Source organism: Aedes aegypti, chromosome 3, assembly GCF_002204515.2.
Source record: "Aedes aegypti strain LVP_AGWG chromosome 3, AaegL5.0 Primary Assembly, whole genome shotgun sequence".
Taxonomy (NCBI): domain Eukaryota; kingdom Metazoa; phylum Arthropoda; class Insecta; order Diptera; family Culicidae; genus Aedes; species Aedes aegypti.
The window spans coordinates 185612508-185636241 of NC_035109.1; the positions used below are offsets into that span (position 1 = coordinate 185612508).

At 40.4% G+C, this 23734-nt stretch overlaps 1 protein-coding gene and 1 long non-coding RNA gene across 2 annotated transcripts in view; both read left to right on the plus strand.

The window, feature by feature from the left end:
- Positions 1 to 19773, plus strand: part of LOC5577357 (monocarboxylate transporter 5) — a 58064-nt gene extending 38291 nt beyond the window's left edge. The window contains exons 3-6 of the mRNA XM_001656385.2: positions 10239 to 11583; positions 11654 to 11833; positions 17763 to 17888; positions 17951 to 19773. Of these exons, the coding sequence (XP_001656435.2) occupies positions 10239 to 11583; positions 11654 to 11833; positions 17763 to 17888; positions 17951 to 18102 (1803 nt within the window). The 3' untranslated portion in view covers positions 18103 to 19773. The remainder of the gene's footprint in view (positions 1 to 10238; positions 11584 to 11653; positions 11834 to 17762; positions 17889 to 17950) is intronic.
- Positions 19774 to 21272: 1499 nt separating this feature from the next.
- LOC110679534 lies at positions 21273 to 21755 on the plus strand. The gene is made up of 2 exons (XR_002502564.1): positions 21273 to 21368; positions 21423 to 21755. It is a non-coding gene; the product is annotated as an uncharacterized LOC110679534 (long non-coding RNA).
- Positions 21756 to 23734: the final 1979 nt, after the last annotated feature.

Here is a 23734-nt window from a genome sequence, read left to right on the forward strand (position 1 = left end):
AAAGGTTCGCTGGCATTGACCGAAGGCCATGCAAGCTTTTTTGACTCTGAAATAAATGTGAGGTGTCCAAGAAAGTTTGGAATCTAGAACGACTCCGATATACTTTACCTGATCGGTTACATTAATCTCAGTGCCTAAAAGACGTAAAGGTCAAATTCCATCGTGGTTTCGTCTTTCCGTAAAAAGAACAATAGATGCTTTATTCGGGTTAACCGAAAGGCCATATTGGCGACACCAACTCTCGACTACCTGAAGAGCACTTTGCATCAGGTCGAATAGCGTGGTTATGCACATACCAACCAACAAAACTAGAAAGTAGTCGGCAAATCTATAAGTTGGAAAACCGCTATTATTGCGCTGCCTTAATAGCGTATCTGCTACGAGATTCCACAAAAGTGGTGATAAGACTCCCCCTCGGGGGCATCTGCAAACACTTAATTTTCGAATCGCTGCTTGACGCAATGTCGAAAAGAGATGTCGGTTGCTATTGATTAATCCAATTGGTAATCATTGTAGGTAGCCCATGGTGTCGTGCGGCTTTCTATATGGCATCGAAAGACACGTTATCAAAGGCACCCTCAATATCCAAGAAAACACCCAAGAAGGATTGCTTCTGAGCGAATGCTTTCTCGAAATCGTATACAACTTTGTTTAAAAAAGTCCTTCTTTCGAGGTTAAACTTTACAGTAACATCACGCCAGCATCTGGGAATATACCCAGTAGCAAAACTGCTTACAAGTAGCTTTTGATAAACTCAAATCCCTTTTGGAACAGAACAGGATAAATCCCATCCGCTCCTGGAGATTTGAAAGGAGCAAAACTATTGAGTGCCCATTGAATCGATACCGCGAGTCATCAGAAGAAGTAAAGTCACCATTAGGTAAGCGAATTCCGTTCACTTGGAAATCCTTAGGTTTTGCAAGGATTTTGTTTAGCCGACTAACTTCACTCAAACTGGAAACATTTGTACACCCGATTCAGTTTTGCACTGATTTTTTTACACGGCCGTGCAAAAATTTTCCCATACATTTTTTTTCCCCAAATCTTATTTTTACATGAAACGTCGAGAAATTGTGTTACTTTTTTGCACGGTTTTTGAAATTTTGAACTGAAAACATTTTTTGCACGGTACGCATCCCCCGTGCAAAAACAGAATCGGGTGTACAAAGGTTTTTTTAGCCGGATCGTTCAGCAGAACAAAGAGCCTTCTTGTAAGCCTTGCGAGCCGACTTCAACGACTCTGATTCAGCTGAACGGCGTCTGTTCCAACTCCTTCTACATTGTTTCCTGAGTCTAGTTTTACAGACCGCAGAGGACATGCTTCTTCAAAAGCATCCATAAAGTAGGATGTTGTAGTATCAACGGCATCATCCAAATCACTTGGATTTTCAATGCACGGAGAATATCCATGAAATTTGGTCGCAACCAATTCAGTGTAGAGTTCCCAGTTTGTTAGGGGGCCCAGATAGCCGAAGCGGTAAACGCGCATTTATTCAGCAAGACCAAGCTGATGATTGTGGGTTCGAATCTCACCGGTTGAGGATCTTTTCGGGTTGGAAATTTTCTCGACATCCCAGGGCATAGAGTATCTTCGTACCTGCCACACGATATACACATGCAAAAATGGTCAATTGGCATAGAAAGCTCTCAGTTAATAACTGTGGAAGTGCTCATAAGAACACTAAGCTGAGAACCAGGATTTGTCCCAGTTGAGACGTTACGCCAGAAAGAAGATCCCAGTTTGTTCCTAAAATGCAAAGTCTGCGCAGTTACATTAAATGTTCAAAGAAGATGTAGCGATGATCAAATAATGATTCCTTATCTGATACATGTCAATTCTACAACTCGTGACTGATTCTATTCGAGTAGAGCGTTATGTCTAACACTTCTTTTCTATCAGATACCATGAAGGTTGGGCGATCCAAGTAATCCAAGATCTGTACTACTTAAGTATTCCATCAGACTGGAGCAGTGAAGCGTATAATACATTTTTGATGCTATTGTCGCATTGCTGTAACATTCACATGCAAGATGTTTCAAAATATTCATTTGTGACATTCAGGTTACTACTGATACATTCTTACTGCAGCCATGAATGTATTACCTGATATGGATAAGAGTAGCGTGCCATTATTTTCAGCCTCCCATGAACGTTATGCTGTCGTAGATGATGGGAATGCAAAATGAATGTAAAACACAATCACGACGCAGCTGCGATCGTAGCGACAACGCTTCATTCGTTTGCTTCTGATCCAAATCGCCACTTCTTCACAGCTCTGAACTGTCAAATGCCGCCTTCATGACGTTATCTTGCAGTGTTTTGTACAGCATGCGTTTTCACTGTTGCGCAATTGGAGGAGAGGGCGTTCATTGGGAGATACAAAAAAGTGGCACAGAGCACCAGGGTTTTTTTTAGGTTTGCTTCTACCCTCTTTTTCGTAGGTTTCTGCTTCGTGCCGTTCTCGCACAAGGTGCTGTCCATAAACCACGTGGTCATCCATGGGGGGAGAAGGGCGGGGGTAGTTTGTTTGACCAAAGATCACGATCGACACATTTTTTTGTATAGACGAAAAACCAAGAGAGCACGAAGAAAGAGGAGTCTAAATATAGAAAAATAACCCGTGAGTTATGGACAGCCCTCAAGGCTGGCTGATACAAGAATGAAAAGAAAAACATATTTCAATCGGTGCACATTGTTAGGGACACATTATGATAATACAGGTTAACGTCTACTACAGTAATAGGGTAACGACTGTTTATTCCGTTCATAACCACTAACAGTTGGCGCCAGCGGCAAAAATTGCAGACAACAACCTTTCAAACATTCAGTTTCTCTTACCGGCCGCCGAGCGGCGAAACTGATGTTTGTATTCCTCTCACTGATCGCGCTACGCTGGATTCTCAAATTTCTCAAACTTTCAACACAAGCGCATGGAAGAATGGTAGTCGGAGAGCTGTCAAAACGTATGGAAAATAATGAAAATCGTAAATTGCTCGCAATTAGGAAACTGAATCAAAAAAGTAGTGATTAGAAATCAAGTGTAGAATGAAAACATAACTTTTTGTGTGTAGTTCATCTTCCGTGGTGCTTCCTTTGATTCAGGATTTCGTTTTTACTACCATTGAAAAAGAGCCATCTATTGCCTTTTCAGTTTTGAATATCGCCCTATTTATTACAACCATGATACATTTATTGCAGACCAAAAAAAAAGTCACAGTCGCGCGTGACTTTTATTTTCAGTATCACATGAATGTTTTTGTTGCATGAAAGTCATGGTAGTCAATGCATGATTGTCACGCTCACTACAGTTTTTGACGGTACATTTTGGTTCACTGGACTGGAGCCTCTCAAATTGATATCTGAGCTGCCCCAGATGATGTGATGAGCATTGGCATCACTGCCCACAATCAGCGGAAGGCCTTTTGTTACGCAGTGTACGACAACTCGTTTGAAGTCATCCGTTGGGGATGGTTCATCATGTGGTAAATATACCGAAGACGTATTTCCTATTGACTGTTTAACGATAAACTTGCGACGATCGACGCGCCACCATATTTCATATAACGGAGGTTATTAGAACTAACTTGGAGGTGATGTTTTGGAGGTTATTTGGCAATTTGGAGGTTAAAATCACCTCCAAACACTAGCGATTTTGCGGTGGGATGTTGAGGTTTGATCACGAATTGAGGTCACCAACAGAAACATTGTGACAGCACATACATCTCTGGTAGTTAACTCAGAAATGAGTGTAGCAACGATTGCTTTATTAACGAGCACGCATGCGCAGGGCATGAAGCACGAGTTTGGCATTTCAAGTTTGCTGAAAGTAGCAAAAACTTGTTCCACAAGGTTTCCTAGATATAAGTTCCCCTAAGTAAGGTTCTTGAACTAGCGCCACTTGGGCTGTACCATTTTGCATAATTCTGCAAAGATTGATCGTTGCTGTTCTTTTATGCTGAATATTGATCTGTGCTAACCTAACCGTAGCCACTACCCAAACTAGGCAGGATTAAACTTTTTGCAATCTCAGCACGAAAAAGACCAGCAGCGAAAAAAACAGATCGGTATCTATTGGAAGTCGCCAAAGGCGAAAAAGCACAGTATACACTGTGTAAAACGCATAATGCGAAACCATATAGGTGATTATTTATATTAAATTTATATTAAATAGCAACATATTCATAATCCCACCCTCATTTAGCCTCAGATTAGAGACTGAAGAAGAGGGGCTAATTATCTCGGAGGAACACAAGGTCACCTGCGTCATGGCTCCGGTTAGCACAGGAAGGGCACAATACTGCAGAGGGGGACCTGGTACTCCACAGGCTCCACACCATTACACCATAAATTAGAGGTCATCTGGGATGTGGACTTTTACCACCGGAAAAAAGCAGTCCATAGTGTAAATTCTTAGCCAATTGAAATAACCGCTACCGACACTACGTGGCTATATTGGCTGCTTAGGAAAAGGAGGTTAATATTGATCATAAACTCCTGGCGTGCCCAAGCAGCCTGCAATTTTGTGAAAGACCGAATATTATATTAAACGCCTAAAGGTAGGTAATTTTCTTTGAAAATGGCAACCTGCTCACGAAAATAAAATGTTTCCCCTAGAAATGAGCTTTTATCTTCAATTTAAATTTGAAACGGGGTTCAGGAAACAAATCTGGAATGTATGAAACTATTTATTTAAATTTTAAATGTAGTGTTTATATGGCCTTACCAAAACGAGGCGGCGGAACCCTTCAACAGTTTTTGTAACATTTCAAATAATTTTGTTTTTCCATGGTCTAATTATCTTGAATTTTCAATCAAATATAGGAAAATCAAGAGTAGATAACAGATAATGCGACATTACGGAAATTTTAATAATTAAAATTGAATTATAGGTCTTGGCAGTTTATACATGTGGGTACGGGAAAGATCAACTTTTCTTCACTGATCAACTACATTCCGAATCACAGTATGAATCTCAATATTAAACCTCAAAAAGACCTCTTAGCTACATCCCTGGATGAGAAGGCCTATGTTTGAAGCAGTTTTTAGATAACTGAACTTCTATAACCTACCACGTTCAGTAACCCAAAAACTGCTTTGAACATAGGCCTTCTCGTCTATTGACGTGTCCAAGTGATTTCTTGGAAAATTATGGTTAAGGTTCATACTCGAGCATACTTCAGACACAATCTAACAATTTATTATTCCTGTTAGGGTGTAAATCTTATTCATTAAAGTCAGATAGATCTCATGTTACGCTTGTAGATCTGAATTCAGATGATTCATCGAATAACCTTATGACATTATTAAACTAAAAACTTCTCAGATTATGTCTGAAATTTGTTTGAGTATAAACCTTAGTTATAAACCTTCAAGAGATCTCTTGATACTATTGTGGATTAGAAGTTTTACTTGGTGTAACATAATAATACGGACCTGCAGCTGCCGTGAACCGCAAGTCAGTCCCACCTGTAAAAAGTAGGCATTGTGAAAATGGGCTATGAAGTTTCCAAACTCGTTTTCCATACGAATATTAAAAAAAATTCCACAAGATTGGAAAATGTTCAAATTTTAATGAAACTTTCTCAATTTGCCTTTCACTACGATATCTTCCAAAAAAAAATATAAAGACGCTCAAACACGGTTTATTTTTGTGTTACACGGTGCCGAAATCTGTAGTGGGACTGATATGCGGTTACTTTTCCTTATAAGACAATTTAACTTGCTGTTCTTTCCTATTTTTTCCGAACAAATTATATTAGCTCATTAGTGCAGCTGAAAGAGCATTGGATAATATATTGAAAATTGAACTCAACTCAATTTTGACGAAAATGCAGATGGGACTGACTTGCGATTCACGGCAGTGCATGTATGTAAACTTTATTATTTTACTTTCAAGGGATTAATCCTTACGCCTGTAGATTCGAAGGCCTTTAATGGAAGTATTTTTTGGATGACCTCAAACAATTCATTAAAATTTTAATTATAAATTTGTATAATAAAATTGAAACTTCAGAGGACACATTATTTTGGGCTTGTTGGAGTATAAACCTCATTCATTAACGTCAGATAAGTTACTGGTTACTTTTTCAAAACCTGAAGGCCTATATTCAATTGAGTTCACGGATGATGAACTCGAAACATAATAGATCACAATTACACAGGATTCAGAAAGACATATTTTAGATCACCACGAAGGATACAGCTGCCTTCAAGATATTTCCTTGTTTAACTATCAGTGAATGTTTTGTAAACTCGCAATTTGAGAGTTTTATTAGTATGTGTTAAACAAATGCTCCGAACAGTGAGTTGAAAGAAATCTCATTTACGTAACTTTACGCAAATGTAAGTTAGAGTATGGTGTTCGCCAAAAATCTTCTCGCAATGGATCATTGAAGGTAACTTTTTCAGTGCTCACCGCATCAAAACATAGGCGCCACTGTATATGCGATTAACATTGTGACAGCATTGCAGTTCTGTCAAACACACAAGGCTACGCACTATGGCTTATCAGGTGGCCAATAATCAAAAAAGTGATGTGCCCCACATTTCAATTCTTGTTCGCCATTTCATTGTAAACATGTCTGCCAAGAAATCCCCAAAATATTAGGGCATGATTTGCATTGCACACTCAGATATGAGGTGCCAAAGTTGAGCCTATGGAGAAAAACTTGTTTTTATTAACAAAAACTATGGTTTACTTAAATGAATATAACTTTTTTTCTATAACACTTACGTTAAATGTTGTTACACCATTTGAAAGCTTACAAAAAAGGCTTCCTAGAAACAATAAAAAAGAGTTTAAAAAGCCTCAAAATAGTGGCTTTCATGATGTTTTTTTATAAAGCGGTTAAAAAAAATCGAATAAGCTTATAGTTAACACATCGAGTACTTTTTTGTCCCAAGTTGTCCCAGGCTTAAATTCAGTTCCAAGGGTACTTTGAGATGTAAACTAAAGGATCGTGAAAAATTTAGCTGCACAAATTTGCACTTTTTTAATTTAGGGCTTTTTGAATTTTTCCAATATTTTCAACCATTTTCTATTGAAAACAGCTAAAAACTAATTCAGAACATTTCTATGTAAGTTTTAATATTTATAATGGTTTGCACAACGTTAATCGCATAAATGGCTTATATGAATTATAAGTAACAAAGTATAATATTTCGCTATAGGCCCTATTCAAAAGTTAGTCTCGAAAACTTGTTTTTGAAAATAAAACATCAAATTTGTATCATAAAAACTCATAAATACTATATGATGGAAAAAATATTTTTGGCCTCCAGTCTGTATGGAAACCGCCCATAGTGCTACGGTGGCGCTATCTATGCTTTTCATAGCGACCGTTTTGGTTATTTTAATGATCCATTGGCTTATACCGTCTCTGGTTCCTCTAGTTAATCTTGTGAAGTTCTGGGACACCTGGTTCGTACTTTAAGGTGTCCCCTTTCTTGTGGATAGGACCTACAACCTTAAGCTTCATTTTGTTCGGACTATGAAAGGAGAAGTGGTGGCAAAATGAACAGGGGTGGTAAAATGAACATCATGCGTTTTACCGAGAAAAAACAAATTTGATTAAATTTATATCACGCATGGACGATTTAGAGCATAAAACGGAGTGTTCGGGTTGATACGGAGGTCAATTGAAGTGAAACTATCAACAAAAACTAAGATTTTAGAAAACCACGTTTGAGAACTAGAACTGAAGTAACTTTCAGCTCGGGAGTCTTGAGGTTTCTTAGCGAGATAAATATCAAATCTGATACCTTTAGATTTCTTTATGAATGGGTTACAATCATTATCGAATATATTCTCGGGAAAGCAATGAAAATTTTCAAAAATATTTGTTTTGCTCATGTTTTTTGCCTGATGTTCATTTTACCACCAACAGCTGTTCATTTTACCCACATAGTGCATGTAAAATGAACATTTGCATCGTTTTTTGCTAACGATAAAAATGAGTGAAAATTCAGCAGTCTGCTATAGATAACTGTTGAAATAAAACTACAAAACAAGGCTACTGCTCCACACCGCAGGCTACTGACTGATATTGCTACCACGTCAGCAGTCTCTTTTATTCACTGTCTGGGTATATATTACAATTCTTCTCTTACCTCTATCTTACAATATGTATGTTTACCTCCAGAAATCTCCGCTGCAAGGTGTGTGATGGTCCTGCTCAGGGCTGTGCATTTTCGAAAGCATTTTGTGAAACACGAAGGCTTGGTTGTGTCGTCTCGATGGTGACGAACAACTGCGTCGCTTCGTTCTTCGTTCCACACTCATTCGTTTCGTTATCCGAATTGAAAGCAACGAACAAGAAAGGTGAAATGGAAGAGTAAGAATTTCGTTTCATTTAATTTCGTTGAAATTTATCAAAATGTTTCAAATTGCATTTTACCTATTTTTTGCAATGTAATTATGTAACTTGTTGAGTAATTAATTAAGATAGAGAAACTATGCGGGCCACCACGTCGTTCATTTGAATTAAACAGCTCCTACAGTTAGGGACTACCCATTGAAAGACCAGCTCGCTGCGATGAGGCTCCGATTTATGACGCGCTACGCACAAGCAGCACGAAAGAGATGAGAGACTACGCTTGCTGCGATGAAAGGAAAGGTTCGTCGGATTGAAACGAAACAGTAGAGTTTCAACTGAAAGGCAAGCTTGAGTCAGTCAGTTGGGGACTGAAAATGCTTTCAATGAAATGAAAATGTACGGCCCTGGTCCTGCTCTCCAACAATAACATCCCTATCTCTGATGTTGTGCGATAGAACCATACAAATTTCTCATTTTTTGTATCAGAAAAAAGATTATATCCTTAAGGTGTTCATTTTACCTTGATTAGGTAAATGTCGATCACAGTTCCATCGTTTTCATGTCCTTTAACATGTAAAATTACAGTTTTGGTTCAATACATCCTCAAGGACATGTTTTTGTGTCGTTCCATCACTTAGATCATGTGTAATTCAGTCATAACCAGAATCACGTCCACAGTAATTTTCATTTATTATTTTATAGATTGTGACTTATGATATCGTGAGTCCAAATCATGGTATATTTTAATAAGATGAAAACACACTGAAATCATGATACCCAGGTTCATAATCATGATTTTGGGATTCTGATTTCTACCAATGTACACTTGCTATCTGTAATACGATGATAGATTTTCATTTGAATGAAAAAACTATTTTTTTCATTAATGATGTTTCGATTACGATGACGGTTCGTTGAACGTCAAGGCTCAAGAACCCATCCTTGAGCCTTGACGTTCAATGAACCGTCATCGTTATCGAAACTTCAAAAGCAGTTTTACTGTTCAAAACTGAAATTTATGAAGACGAAAATGTATTCACTGCGTTTCGGTTGGAGAATAGAATACAATGATCACATTTTGATATGAACTTTCATGATTTTAAATTAAAAAACTGCTTTTAAAAATTCTCAAATTGATGACGGGTCCTGCCCCCTTTAATACTATGAAAATAATTTAAGATTCCAGAATCATGTACAGTGTGGTTTTGACAGACGTCATTAAACATCTAGTTCAAAACAAGGATTTAATCGTGTTGTCAGCCTGAAAGTTTGTGAAAATGCTCCAAATAGATTTCATCATCAAAATTTGTTTCAAATTGCTCAATTTGTTGAGATAATTAAATAATTGTTGAACGTTTGAAAATTCCGTTGGCCTACATTTAAGAGTTTTTCTAGGCATTTTTGATATTTAATACTCTTTCACATAGTATAGCTAACAATTTAGAGAACATATTCTCTTTTATTTTTAATTCAGGAATGATTTTTAGCAAAAATCACAATAGTTAGAAAATTTCGGTACATAAACCAAAGAGGCTCACCAACGTACTTGTTTTTTTTTTTTGCATTCAGTTGTTTGGCATTGGCAACATTATTGAAAACAACACAAAAAACGTGAGCAATGATCAATTTTACCCGAAATTACGGCACGCGTTTTCTTGCATTGATTAGTTTGATATTGTCAACATTCTAGAAAACCGATTAGAAAAAGCTCAATTTCACCCGAAATTGTGTTATTATTTAAAAAACAACTCTTATATGGGTTAATTTCTAAAACAAATTTTCGACAAAACAATCACTACCATCTTGATAACTGTTCGATTCATTTAACAGCATCCGTTAAAATTCAACTTATTTAAACCATTGCAAAATTATCCAAATAACATCAATCAAAGCATCAAACAATCTTCCCTCTCCCATTTTAGGTCGCCCTGGTGAGTTCGTTACTCAGTGGATTTTACTTGCTGACGGGGCCATTCGTCAGCGCGCTGGCAAATCGATGGGGATTCCGACCTGTCACGATTATGGGAGCAGTGATAGCATCTATCGGCTTCGGCTTATCTTACTACGGAACCAGTTTGGGCTACTTGTACGTCACGTATGGCATAATCGGTGGCATTGGATTCTGTTTCATTTACGTGCCATCGGTGATTACGGTCGGATATTACTTTGAGAAATGGCGTGCACTGGCCACTGGTATAGCCCTGTGCGGCTCAGGTGTGGGAACCTTTGTGTTTGCGCCATTGAGCGCCATGCTTATCGAAAAGTTTGGATGGCGAGGTGCTCTGCTGGCTCAAGCAGCAATCATTCTGCTGTGCGCACTGTTCGGATGCATTTTCCGTCCCATTCAACCAATTCAGGTCACCATCACTAAAGATGAAGACACGCCAGCTGAAAAGGGAACACTGCTCGGGGAAGGTCTGCCAGTGGTTTATACAAAACCATTGCCTGAAGGACGATTCGCATATTCTGTGCCTAACAGCTCGCACAGCACGTGGATGGGCGTAAGTCCAAATACTCAATACCCAACTGCTGCCGAGGTATTCCGTGGCAGTGGACACAATCTTGAAAGACGACCATCGAATCACTCTGGTTTACTGACGAATGAAAACATCCAACATACGACGAAGAAACTGGAACAGCTGTCAAAGATTCAGAAGCGACTCTCGGGACAGATGACTCCCGAAGACACCATTCACGCTCCGCGGTTCCCACTTCCTCATCACGAGTTGGTCACTGTAGGAGAAGCAGCCGAAGAGGAGGAAACTGAAAATGGAACACTATTGACAGGAGAGGTAAAACCTCAGCCAGTTATCACCACCCCGTCCACCAGACAGCGCAGCCACACCGTTTCCGGCCGCAGACCTAACGAATCCGGATCCCGACAGGGAAGTCGACGAGGAACGCTGACCGACGTTACTCGTCCCATGTATCGAGATGACATCTTCTTCACCGGATCGTTAGTACGAATTCCTCAGTATCAATCTCAGACTTCGCTTGGATACCACATGTCAGTCACACGTCTACCCACGCAAACCGACGTCGAGGAGATTGAGGAGCAATCATGCAAAATATGTCCGGAAGCTGTGAGACGTACGCTGGCCACTATGCTGGATATGACCCTACTGAAATCGCCATCGTTTATGTTGCTAGCCGTCAGTGGATTCTTCACCATGATGGGATTTTTCGTTCCATTCATGTACATCACTCAGCGAGCCACCACCGGCGGAATGGATCAGAATGTGGCACTGTTCATCGTGTCTGCTATCGGTTAGTAATGCAAGTGTACGTTCTTTAAGTGTTCCTTATTTATTTATTTTTTTATTGTATACGAAATCAGGTATTTCCAACACAATTGCTAGGATCGTGTGCGGGTTCTTGAGCTCGTTCAAAAGTGTCAATGCACTCTACATCAATAACGTTGCCATCACCATGGGAGGAATTGCCACCATGCTCAGTGGATTGTATATCACGGAGGCCTTCCAGTTCACTTATGCGGGAATATTTGGAATTGCTATTGGTGAGTATATATTTACGAATCACAATTTCAGGGAACCTGGAGAAAAAAATTCAATAGCATGCCCTGATCATGAATTATGAGCATGCCCTGATCCGCAATGATTGTCGCTTTCAAGACAACATTCTGGATGCCATAGGATGCTGGTGCCTTATTTGAGGCGAATGATCTCGCGATTTTCACCAGCTCTTCATTCGTCACCCTCGCCCTTTTTTGTCTCTTGCATACGGTGCCAAGGTCCTTGATTCGTGGCATGGTGAGGGAAAGATACGTCGATTATTGAATTCAGCAGCTCGAGCGACTTCTCTTATGTTACCAATGGTTTCAGCCATTACCACACTGTAAGCGTCACCCCACGGATTTGAGTAGGCACTCTGGCATTGGCTATCAAAGCATGCCCGTTTCCAACTCTGGATTTCCTTTTTGTGAGCTCAGTTTGCTTCTCATAAAAACTGCACTACGTTCTTCTCTTTGTGCTTCCGTCGACCATTTGCTGGTACTACATCGCGAACAGTTCTACTAGTCTCCAACGGTAGATCCTAGTTCACATGACCAGTAACTAGCCAGTAACTGTGGGAAAACTTCCGATACGCAGGTAACCCGTAGGTTGGCTACCATCGCCGATACTATGTGCAGCTCGGGCTACTCGACCTAATCTAGTCTACTACGATAGTAGTCCAACGCAAGCCTTTGTCCATTCCTGTTACAACGATGATTTACGTTTTTTAAATAGTAAAGCTTCAAAATCCTGGCCTTTTGTGTGTTGGCACGGTGTGGGACTCACGTTAGGCGTGCTTAACCACTTAAAAACTTTCCCTACTGCTCCTGTGCCTCGATCCTCCCAGAACTACATCACACAACTTCATCGGGGGAGGACTGAGCTCATGCACTTCGTCAGTCTCAGCCTCTAGTTGTTCTGCTAGTTTGCTGTTAGAGCTTAATGTCGTCAAAAACGCTGCTCACTACTACATTCCTAAGGTGTCTCTGCGACTACTCGTTTTCCCCAATTGGCGGTTGAAAATCTCGCCGGGGCTTTGCACAGCTTGCTGTGTGACGATGTTGTAGTGGATGGAATGGAAATAGAAAACGAAATGTTTCAAATCAACATTAGAGTAATAATATACACACAAAAATAAAACAAATTACTGGCAACTCGATCCTTCTGAGAGAGCCTGGAATACGAGAACTCGTACGTGAATCATGTTTATTCGGTTGGATCATTTTATCCACCACATCATACGAGTCTGATCCGAATAAAGATTCGTATGATGTGGTGGATAAAATTATCCAACCGAATAAGCATGATTCACGTACGAATTCTCGTATTCCAGGCTCACTCAGAAGGATCGTGTTGCCAGTAATTTGTTTTATTTTTGTGTGTATATTATTACTCTAATGTTGATTTGAAACATTTCGTTATCTTTTTCCATTCCATCCACTACAGATGTATTTCACTCTTGGGCTGGCCTCACATCAGAGCCCTGTTGAATTGCTTTTCGAGCTCTCCTGGTTGACCAGTTGGATGCCGAGGTTGGTCCAGTGATTCTACTGGCGCTCCTACGACTCAAGCCGGTGATACGTTACGTACTACTCAGAGTAGTCCTCGGTGATGGATCTCCCGAACCGATGCTATCAGGGCAGATGCCGAGGTTGGTCCGGAAATTCCAGTGGTGGGAAGCTTCTGGTTTACAGGCGCGTCGACAGGCAACAACGCGATCTGCTCGACTAGTACCCTACGGTGGACTTAGCCTACTCCGAAGCCGGTCAGGCAGATGTCGAGTACGATCCTGTGATTCCGGGGGAAGGAAACCTCCGGTTCATAGGCGCCCCGACGACCTTTTTCCGCTGCTACTACGCGATCTACTCAACTGCTCCTCGACGGTGAGTCTACTGTGAAGCTGGTGTAATATCTCGTGGGAGATTGGGTTCTAAACGGTTAATTAACTATTTTCGACCGAGACTGTGATATGATAATCGATACGTAAAGAAACGTGCGTCTGTTCGGGTGTGCAGTCAGTAGATAAACTGATTCTTTTATTCATGTGGTCTCCTCTGCTGTACCAGACAGCCAGTGGTGTAGCTAGGGTGGATGCTACAGCAGGCTGGGCAGATGCCGAGGTCGATCCTGCGATTTATGTTGAGGGAAACTTCCGGTTCATATGCGCCCGACGACCATTTGCCGGTGCTATTTCGTAAATTACTCATCTAGACTCCAGCGGTGGACTCAGCCTACTCCGACTCGACGTTAGTTGGCCATGTGCCAGGGTTGGTTCTGCAATTACGGTTGGAGGATTGCTTCCGGTTTGCAGGCGCCCCGACGACTTATTACCGATACTGCGCTACGACCGCTCTACTCGGTCTAGTCCTCGACGGAGGATCTAGCATACTCCGATCGCGACCCGCAGCTCTCTGGTCTTCACGCCACCTTTGCGGCAACGACATAATCGCCGTTATTCCCCTGTTCACCGTGTTCCGAGTGCTATCATGCTGGCACATGTTCTGCACGATGTTGTCCAGATTTAGGACGCTTGCGGTTTCTGGCATCATCTCGCTTCGTATATCCCTGAATCGAGGACAGTCGAATATAACATGCTCCGGGGTCTCCTCGATATTTGGGCTCCATGTTTCCTCGTCGTCCACACCGACACGTTAAGAATTAGTCTGTGAGTCCACCTTCCATTCTTCGAGTTATTCCACTCCTGCTGCCACCTCGCCATTGTATCCATTAAGTGGTATTCCTCCCCTAAGGGAGAAATATCACTAAATTCATTCTATCCCTTTGGTGGTAATGCTACGTCCTCAGCCAGAGTGTTGTAGATGGGGATCACTCCGGCGATAACGCACACTGCCTCCGACGAGTGCGGTAGGCACTCGCCACCCGTATAGCCATGAGACGGAAGGTACCTGTCAGCTTCTCTCGATTGTGTTTGGTTCTCAACGCTGTAGCCCAAGCCAGGACTCCGTAACTCAATATGAATGATGACACGATGGTTGTCAGAAGACGCCTAGTACCTCTGCTTGGTCCTCCAATGTTGGGGATGGTCCTAGCTATAGCTATTGAAATTTAGCCTGTCGTCGACCATTACTCCAAGGAGCTTTGAGGAGCGCTTCGATGAGATTGCGTTACCTCCGACGTTGATCTCGAACTGCTGAACCGCCTTACAGTTGCTGACCAGTACCACCTCCGTTTTGTGATGAGCTAACTGCAGCTTGACTCAAGTCATCCACGATTCAATAATGGATTCCTGTGGAACTCCCTCTATTACTTTGGTTGACATTCGTCCCTGGTTTATGTAAACCAGTACCCGGTTCTGAAAGTAGCATTGCAGAACTTTACACAGATATTCGAGTACCCTATGTAGGGCTGCTGCGATAGCCACCAAACTGTTGAACGCGTTCTCAACATCTATCGTTACCACTGCGCAGTATCGATTGCCTTTCCTATTCTGCTTGGATGCTTTCTCCGCGCACGCGATGACCGTCCGAAAAGCATCCACGAATCAGCGTGTCAGCCAGCCGGTGTGTAATTTACTGCCCATATTCGCATAACAGTCCCATGTTCTATGGGATTTCCTATAAACATGGGACTGTTATGCGAATATTGTCATCTCATTATCGATTTGATTCTGACTATCTTCGACACGCTTCTGATGTCTCTTCGTTGATAGCACTTGATGTCCTTCGCCAAAATGATACAAATGGTGATCATACTGTCTAAAATGCATCAGTCGTAACGCTCATTTCGTATCCAGCGTTGTTGTATCCCAAGCTGGAACTCCATACCGCAGTTTCGATGACGAGACATCGAATATATGACGCTATTTGCTTTTCGGGCCACCTACGTGTAGCATCATCAGTATTTTCATTAATCGAATTCTTAGACTGTTCACATGCGTAATATTTGTGGCTGTTAAACTTCAGCCAATCGTCGACCATCATTCTTAAGTGCTTCAATACACGCTTCGGTGCAATCGGTACGACGTTGATCTGCATTATCTAAACCGCCTTGCAGTTACGGACTAACAGCTGTTTCGTGGTGATAGCCCAGCATACGGCTTTGGTAGACGCTGAATATGGCGAAATGGGTAGATGATTACATTCTACAAACTTACAAGTATCGAAATAACAATGAAAATTGGAGCAAAGCTAGAAACTCTCACCTAACCCGGCTATCTGGGGTGCTAATACGGTTTAGGCTCTGTAGTTCTCAATCAACGGTCTATTACGGATACACATCTCGATTGTCGTAACAGAAAAAAGAGGGAAAAACAACTCTGTACCACGCCACTTTTATTTGGTTTGGACAACAAGTGCGAAATCCACTCAGAACTACCTACCATGGTACCTACCTACCATACTTCAGGGGGCTGAGGGATTGTTGATGCCTTTACGCTTTATCATCCCCTCTTGTTTTATTCGCTCTGGCTGCAATTTTTCTCTTCAACGTCTTTCACATTTTGGGGTTCGGCCACACGCCTGTAAGATTTTTTACGATAAAAGCTACTGTGTTTGTTGGTGCACTTGACTCCACTGAACTGCTCCTCATTCTCATAGAGCAGACCGGTTGGATGCTGAGGTCGGTCTTGCGATTTCGGTTGTGAAGTAACTTCAAGTTCGCAAACGCCCTGACGACCCAAAGCCGATGATTCTTCATGGTCGTTACTACGTGGCGTAGTTCCCGACGGTGAAGCTGGCCTACTCCGATGGAGAGTTTCCCGACGGAGGAATATTATCCGAAACCGGTAACGTAAAGTGTTGTTCTTACTCTGTTGTTGGCCGGTAGAGTGCCGAAGTCGGTCCAGCAATTCCGGTACAAGGATGACTTCCGGTTCATTGGAGTTGTGACAACTCAAGCCGGTGATACGCTCGTACAGAATAGCCTCCGATGGTGAGTCTATCCTACTCCTACGGAAGATCTCCTGAACCGATGCTACCCGGACAGATGCCGATATCGGTCATGCGATTCCGGTCAAAGGAAGCTTCCGGTTCACAGGTTCACAGCGATGATCATTTGCCGGCGTTACTACGCGATCTGCTCAGCTAGTCCCCGACGGTGGACTTAGCCTACACCGAAGCTGGCCGGGCAGATGCCGAGGCTAGTCCTGCGATTCCTGTAGAGGTAAACTTCCGGTTCACAGGCACCCCGACGACCATTTGCCGGAGCAGTTTCGTGATCTATTCAGCTATTCCCCGGCGGAGCATCTAGCCTACTCCAACTCGATGGCGGTCGGCCAAATGTCAGGGTCGATTCTAGTTGGAGGGTGACTTCCAGTTCTATCCTACTCCGATCGCGCCCGATGGTCTCTTTTATGTTCTCTCTTCAACAGACTGACATGTCGAGTGCCGAGGTCGATCCGGAGAGAGGTTGGCTTCCAGCTCATCGGCACTGCTCTCTGTATCTCATTTCGCTGCTCTGCTCGCCAAATATTATTTGCACCACCATGTTGGTCATCATATTCCTAAGATCGATATCGCTTATCGTTCCGTGTACCACTCTTTCTACGCTGAAGTACTCACCGAAAACAGCTGCCATTATGTTGTGTACTATGTTGAACATTGGGCAGCCGAAAACAACATGTTCAGCCATTTCTTCAATCTCCATACACTCAGGACAAAACGGTGAAACGCATGGTCGAATTGAAACAGATACTGCCTGACGCAGTCGTGACCTGACAGTAACTGTGTCAGGTGGAATTTCGCTTGATGAGCTTGTAGGTCCACCTTCCTTTCGCGGAAGCATCTCCTTCTTCCTGTCACTCAGCCAGCGAACGAATTCTTGCCAACTTCCTCGCCTGATTGGTTTCTCTTCGCTGATAGCAGTTGATGTCTTCTGTCAACATTCCTTACTATGATACAATGAGTTGATTTTTTGTGTATTGATCACTAAAACGTACTACATCGATAATAACTACTTATTTCATATGTTTTACAGCATGCTTCTCCGCTCTTCGTTCGATTCTGGTAGTGGATCTGATGGGTTTGGAAAAACTCACCAACGCGTTCGGAATCCTTTGCTTGTTCCAAGGAATGGCAGCTGCTATTGGTGCACCCATTGCAGGTATAGTATAAAATTGAGATAACGACTAACACAGAAAACTTATAACTTCCCAACTATTGTAGGTTTTTTCACTGACTTGACGGGAAGCTACAACGTGTCGTTCTACATCAGTGGTGCGTTGATTACGATCTCGGCCGTGCTGTGTTACCCATTGAACATGGTTAGCAAATGGGAGAAGAAACGAGCTCTAAACAAGAAACCAGGAACAGTGTAGAAACCTTCGAGCGTAGAAACGGAGTTCAGCCAGAACAGCTGATGTCTGAAGTACTTACCGAATAGAACAAGAATATCATCTTTTTTTCCAATCCAGAAGAGCACATACCACAAACGATTACAAAAAAAAACTCCAGGCAGAGTTACGCAGATACCCATTGAATTGAAGTTTTTTTAATATTGTAAAAAACACTTACACACGCACACACTTTCACTACTATGAAGCTGTCGCATAAAGTTTAACATTAAAAGTACATTCTAGGTTAGAACTAAGGTAAGGTGCTATTCCATCCGCGCACTGAAAACAAATGAGACTCATGCTTTGTGTCTGTCAAGCAGAAGTGCAGAACATATTATAGTTTGAGATTTTCCTATTTATTTTTTTTTTTATCAAAACGAATCAGTACCCTGCGCTTAAAAAGTAATATCCAAACAAGTGCCATACGTATGGATGGCGTGTTGCATGCAAATGATTCATATATTTACAAGTATAAGACTTCAGTGTTAGCTTTTTGTTACATGATTACCTTTGGAGAAATTGCTTTTACATAGCTTTTGGATGAGTTCCTATCCCATATAAACGATCATCAGGAAAAGAATTGGTTTGAAAAATGTTTGATTGGACAATGAAAAAAAACGCTTAAGCCAAACACTTTAGAAAACTACCGAAGATGTCGAAAAGCTGAATGTTGCCAACGTGGTTTTTTTCTGGAATACAAACAGATATTTTCCCGTGTATATTTTATTACAAAATTGTTATGAAAAACCTTGTACGCTGTACAATTTTTTACTATTAACTTACGCCATTCTCTGTTCCTTAAACAAAAGTATCTATAATACGAAACATCTGGAAAAAATAGTGAAAAAGCTAAAAAAACAATTGTTCTATAATAATATTGTGAACTCAACAGTTGAGCATTCTTTTAGATTTTCGACATATTCGGTACAGCCAACCACAAAACCGTTAAAAACGCACAAAACCGACTGCCTGTTTCTGAATCAGGGCATAGAATTTACTGTGATGCCAACGCATATAGGAAATAATAAATTATGTTTGTTGATATTAATGGGAGGAAGGGGGATTCTGCCCCTAAATATAAGCATAAAATTCTCATCACAAACATTACGACTCGAAATAAGTTCCAGCTCAACAGAATCAGAATGCAGTTTCTGTCCCGTGTTATTCCTTATTTTACATAACGTGCAATGTCTTGAAAAAAAAACACAGCTCAGTGAATTTTTACTCGTCCTCAATATAACCTAGAAACAGCTAGCCCCAGAACAATAGAGAAGTACACTGATTTGAGTGCCCTTGAGCCATTCCCGCATTAAAACACTACGATGTTTCCTGGACTAATGCCATAGAAGCCAGTTGTATTTGATTTGCATCCAGTAGACTCTATTTTAATTGATTAAGCAATTGCCGGAAGCTGCCGGCCACCATGTAGATGGTCCATTGGATGGTCTGATCGAATCACTACCTACACGAAATACTACGAGAAAGCAATAGTATGTCCGACTGAACGAGATTCAAAGACACCCTTTTTCTATAGAATATATAAACTTTAAGATGTGAGTGAAGCTAAGTTTTACACTTCCGACGTATTTTGGCATTAAAATATATGTTTATAGTTTTATTACATTTTTTCTAATAAATTGACACAAAACCGCAGGAACTGTTTCTCTTATTGGCGATGACAATACAATGATGAAAATTTTAACTTCCACAAGATAATTTCCCAAATTCAGTGGCTAGAATTTTAAAGATTTTTGCTACGTGATGATCTTGTCCTACATTTTGTGAGAATCCTATCTAAAATTATAATACTGCTTCGAATTTTGTCATTCTTGACAAAATGCATCATCGTTCGTGATTTGTTTTTAACGAAGCCAAATTTGATTCGGGTGGCATAAACGTCATGTACACCAGCCTCTTAACACCATTGACAGCCTTTGTATGCTTTGTATGTAAGCACCGTGGAAAAGCGTTATATACCCATATACGGCTTGTTTCAGTGCCCAAAGGTCACAGTGCCTAAAAGCACTTGAAAATTTTATATAAAGTCTGTTGGCTCTGAAAATCTGTTAAGCGGCCCATATACCGCTTATAACAGTGCTTAAGGTAACCACCTGGGTGTTGATAACATATTCGGGATACCGGGTACCCCCGATGGTTTGACCACATTTAATCTGAACACTTTTTAATCTGTACCCCGCTAATTTGCACATCGTTCAGATTAAAAATGGTTCAGACGTCATTTAGCTCATGGAACGGAGTAAAGTGAAATGAAACGCTGTGGAACGGAACGCGAAATCAAAACAAAACAGTGAAAGAGGTAACCAGAAACACGTTTCTAGGGTGACTAGATGTTCAAATTAAAAATGAACCCCGATGGTTTGCATGAGGTACCGTTCAAATTAGCGGGGGTGCACGGTATAAGCACAATTGTGGGATACTTCGGCGTTAACGGGTTAAACCAATGGGGCAGGGCACTTGATCCAGTATTAATATATTAATATTTATTAATGATATTCATATTGATCTTCTTCTTATTTCTTTTTTGGCGTTACGTCCCCACTGGGACAGAGCCTGCTTCTCAGCTTAGTGTTCTTATGAGCACTTCCACAGTTATTAACTGAGAGCTTACTATGCCAATGACCATTTTTTGCATCGCGTGGCAGGTACGAAGATACTCTATGCCCTGGAAAGTCGAGAAAATTTCCAACCCGAAAGATCCTCAACCGGTGGGATTCGAACCCACGACCCTCAGCTTGGTCTTGCTGAATAGCTGCGCGTTTACCGCTACGGCTATTTGGGCCCCATTGATATTGATATTAAGAGGATTATCAAGTATGCATGGAGTTTTGCTGCTTGCCTGTTGCCGGAGTTGCCAAGGCAAATTGATTATTTATATGAAAAAGCAAGTTGTGTTTATTCTTGCATAGAAAATTACCATTTTTTAAAGTGAAGATGAATCGAAGTCAAACTTCAAATTTTCAAGAGCACGGATCTGGAGAACCGAACACCTATTTGAGCTGAAAACTTAATCGATTGGTCACCACCAGCTAGTGATCAATCGATTAAGTTTTCAGTCTGAACGGATGTTCGATTCTCCAGATTCGTGCTCTTGAAAATTTGAGGTTTGCCTTCGATTCATCTTCACCTTAAACTAGACAAACTGTTCCATGAGTATATTAGATACGGTTACCTATTTCGGTTATGGTTTACTTTCCTATCTAGCAGAAGCCTTGTAAATAACAATTCTGGTATGTTTGATGTTGTATAGTAAAACAAAAAGATCTAATTTTCGCCTTTTGCAGTCGGAACCAATGCACATCAACCAGCAACGGCATCGCTCGGGAAATTTAAACAGTAGAACAGAATCGAATGTACACTAGGAGGGGGAAATAGCGTCCTGATTAGTGCAGTTACTCGAAGTGATGTACGGGCTGCATCTTTCAACTGTAGTGCATAGTGCGGACGCGAAATTGGTTCCAGGAAAGACCAAAGAGATTGGTTTTGTCAACTACTTTCACTCCCCCATTGCCTGGAAATAGTTCAACACGACTGCCGCTGGATGTGCATTTTCGAAAAGCAGACATTTGTTGTAGTACGACCTTATGAAGTAAATAAATTTCAAATATTCTGTACTACATTGTGTTTTGATATTTTGTTTTAAATAAAAGAAGGAAAAATTCTACTTGAACCATATCAGCAAATGTTTATTTTTGTTGTAGGATTGTACCCCAACTAAAGTTCCTATTCTCAAGTAGAGCGGTTCCACAGAAAATGACGGGAAAAAAACCAAATTTCATTTTTATATTTTTTGATTTGGATGAAATTTTGCACATGCTTTCTTTATGCCCAAAAATGCCTTTTTGCATCATCGGCTCGCCATTTTGACTCTAGCCTTACTTTTGAGTAGGGCCTGAGAAAAAATCCTTAATAATTTTCAAAAAATTATAACTTAGAAACGGTTTGTCCGATCAGTTTGATGCCTTCCGCAAAGTTTTAGGTTATTGTTGGGACTATCTGGAAAAAAATATACACTGTAAAAAAAATGTTGTAATTTTTATATATAGAAAATAAAGCTTAAAAATCAATTTTCTCAAAAATCGTATTTTTGATTTTTTTTTTTATTTTTTTATATGTTAAAGTAGACAAAAAATGAAGTCTTTTGCACAGTGGGTCAAGATGGAGAAATCATGGACAAAAAGGTTATGATTTTTTGAAAATAGGTGAATTTTTAATAATGGTCATAATAAACTTTTTAAATATTTTTCAACTCGATTTTATGAAAGTACGCAAAATTTACAACAAAAAAGGTATACGGAAAAATCAGGCTAACTTTTACCATTTTAAAGATACAGTGATTTTAATACAAAATTATGATATAATTTTCAATTTTCGATCATTATAATATAACTTAGAAACTGTTTGTCCGATCAGTTTGGAGTCTTCCGCAAAGTTTTAGGTTATTGTTGGGACTATCTGGAAAAAAATATACACTGTAAAAAATGTTGTAAATTTTTTGAGACACGATTGAATTGGATAACTATGAGTTTTGCATTTGATTAATCCTACAAATGACCATTTTCGGGTCCCGGGACGCCTCAAACTCACGATAAAGTGGCCAATTTGTATCTGAACATCTGTGCCAAGCTTATGGGAACGCATTTGAGTGCACAATTATGTTTGATTTCTACTTTTCGATAATTGAAACGGTTTAGTATCCAACAAATCTATAGCCGGTTCTTCCGGTCATTACGTCCGAATGGCCACATCCGGTATATTTTAAACGGTGAAAAACTCTTTATTTATAATGTTGAATATCAGATCTCAATGATTCATGCAAATTATAATGATTCTCATTGCAAGCAAATAAAGGTAATTCGACATGTCCCAAAAAATACCCCTTTTTTACCCGACTTGACCCAGTGACCCACCGGAATAACTCCGGCCACAGAAATATTTCCGAGTTCCTCTGGCCACTTTTAGAAACTAGATATGTGGGCCAGTGAACTGACAAAAAATCATTTGAATCCGTTAAGAATTCTCTGAGCGATGAGGATTTCAGTATTCTTGCTTTCACTCAGGCCTATACGGGTTAAAATTTAACTTTTAAAACCCATTGAGGGCATTCAAGCCAAATGTAACAAATATATAAAATGTTCGTATCCTCTAATCAACAACATTACACATTTAGGTTAAATTGAGTTAATTGAAAGCAATTTTTTTCTCTTATAATCAGGTGAATTCAATTCATCTGTAAAAGTTCTAAATTGCTACGACAAACGAGATGTCATATGTTGTAGGCTTACTAAATTAGGGTGATAGTATTACCAAAAACAAAACACCTTGATATAAACAATTAATGTAATGTTTGTAATGATAATAATAAAGAAATAAAAATATAGATGCGTACGATGCAGCACATGTGTGTACACTCGAGAAGCTAACGTCCCGTTTGTATTTGCGAAAAACCGCCAAAAATATGCCCATATCGAACACGCTGTCAACGGAATCCTGTACGGCGGCTATATGAATTAATTCCGGACATGCGCATGCCAAACGATAAATTCGCTAGGATTGTATCGATTACGGAAAGCTTTTTCTCCCATTCAGTGCTTAT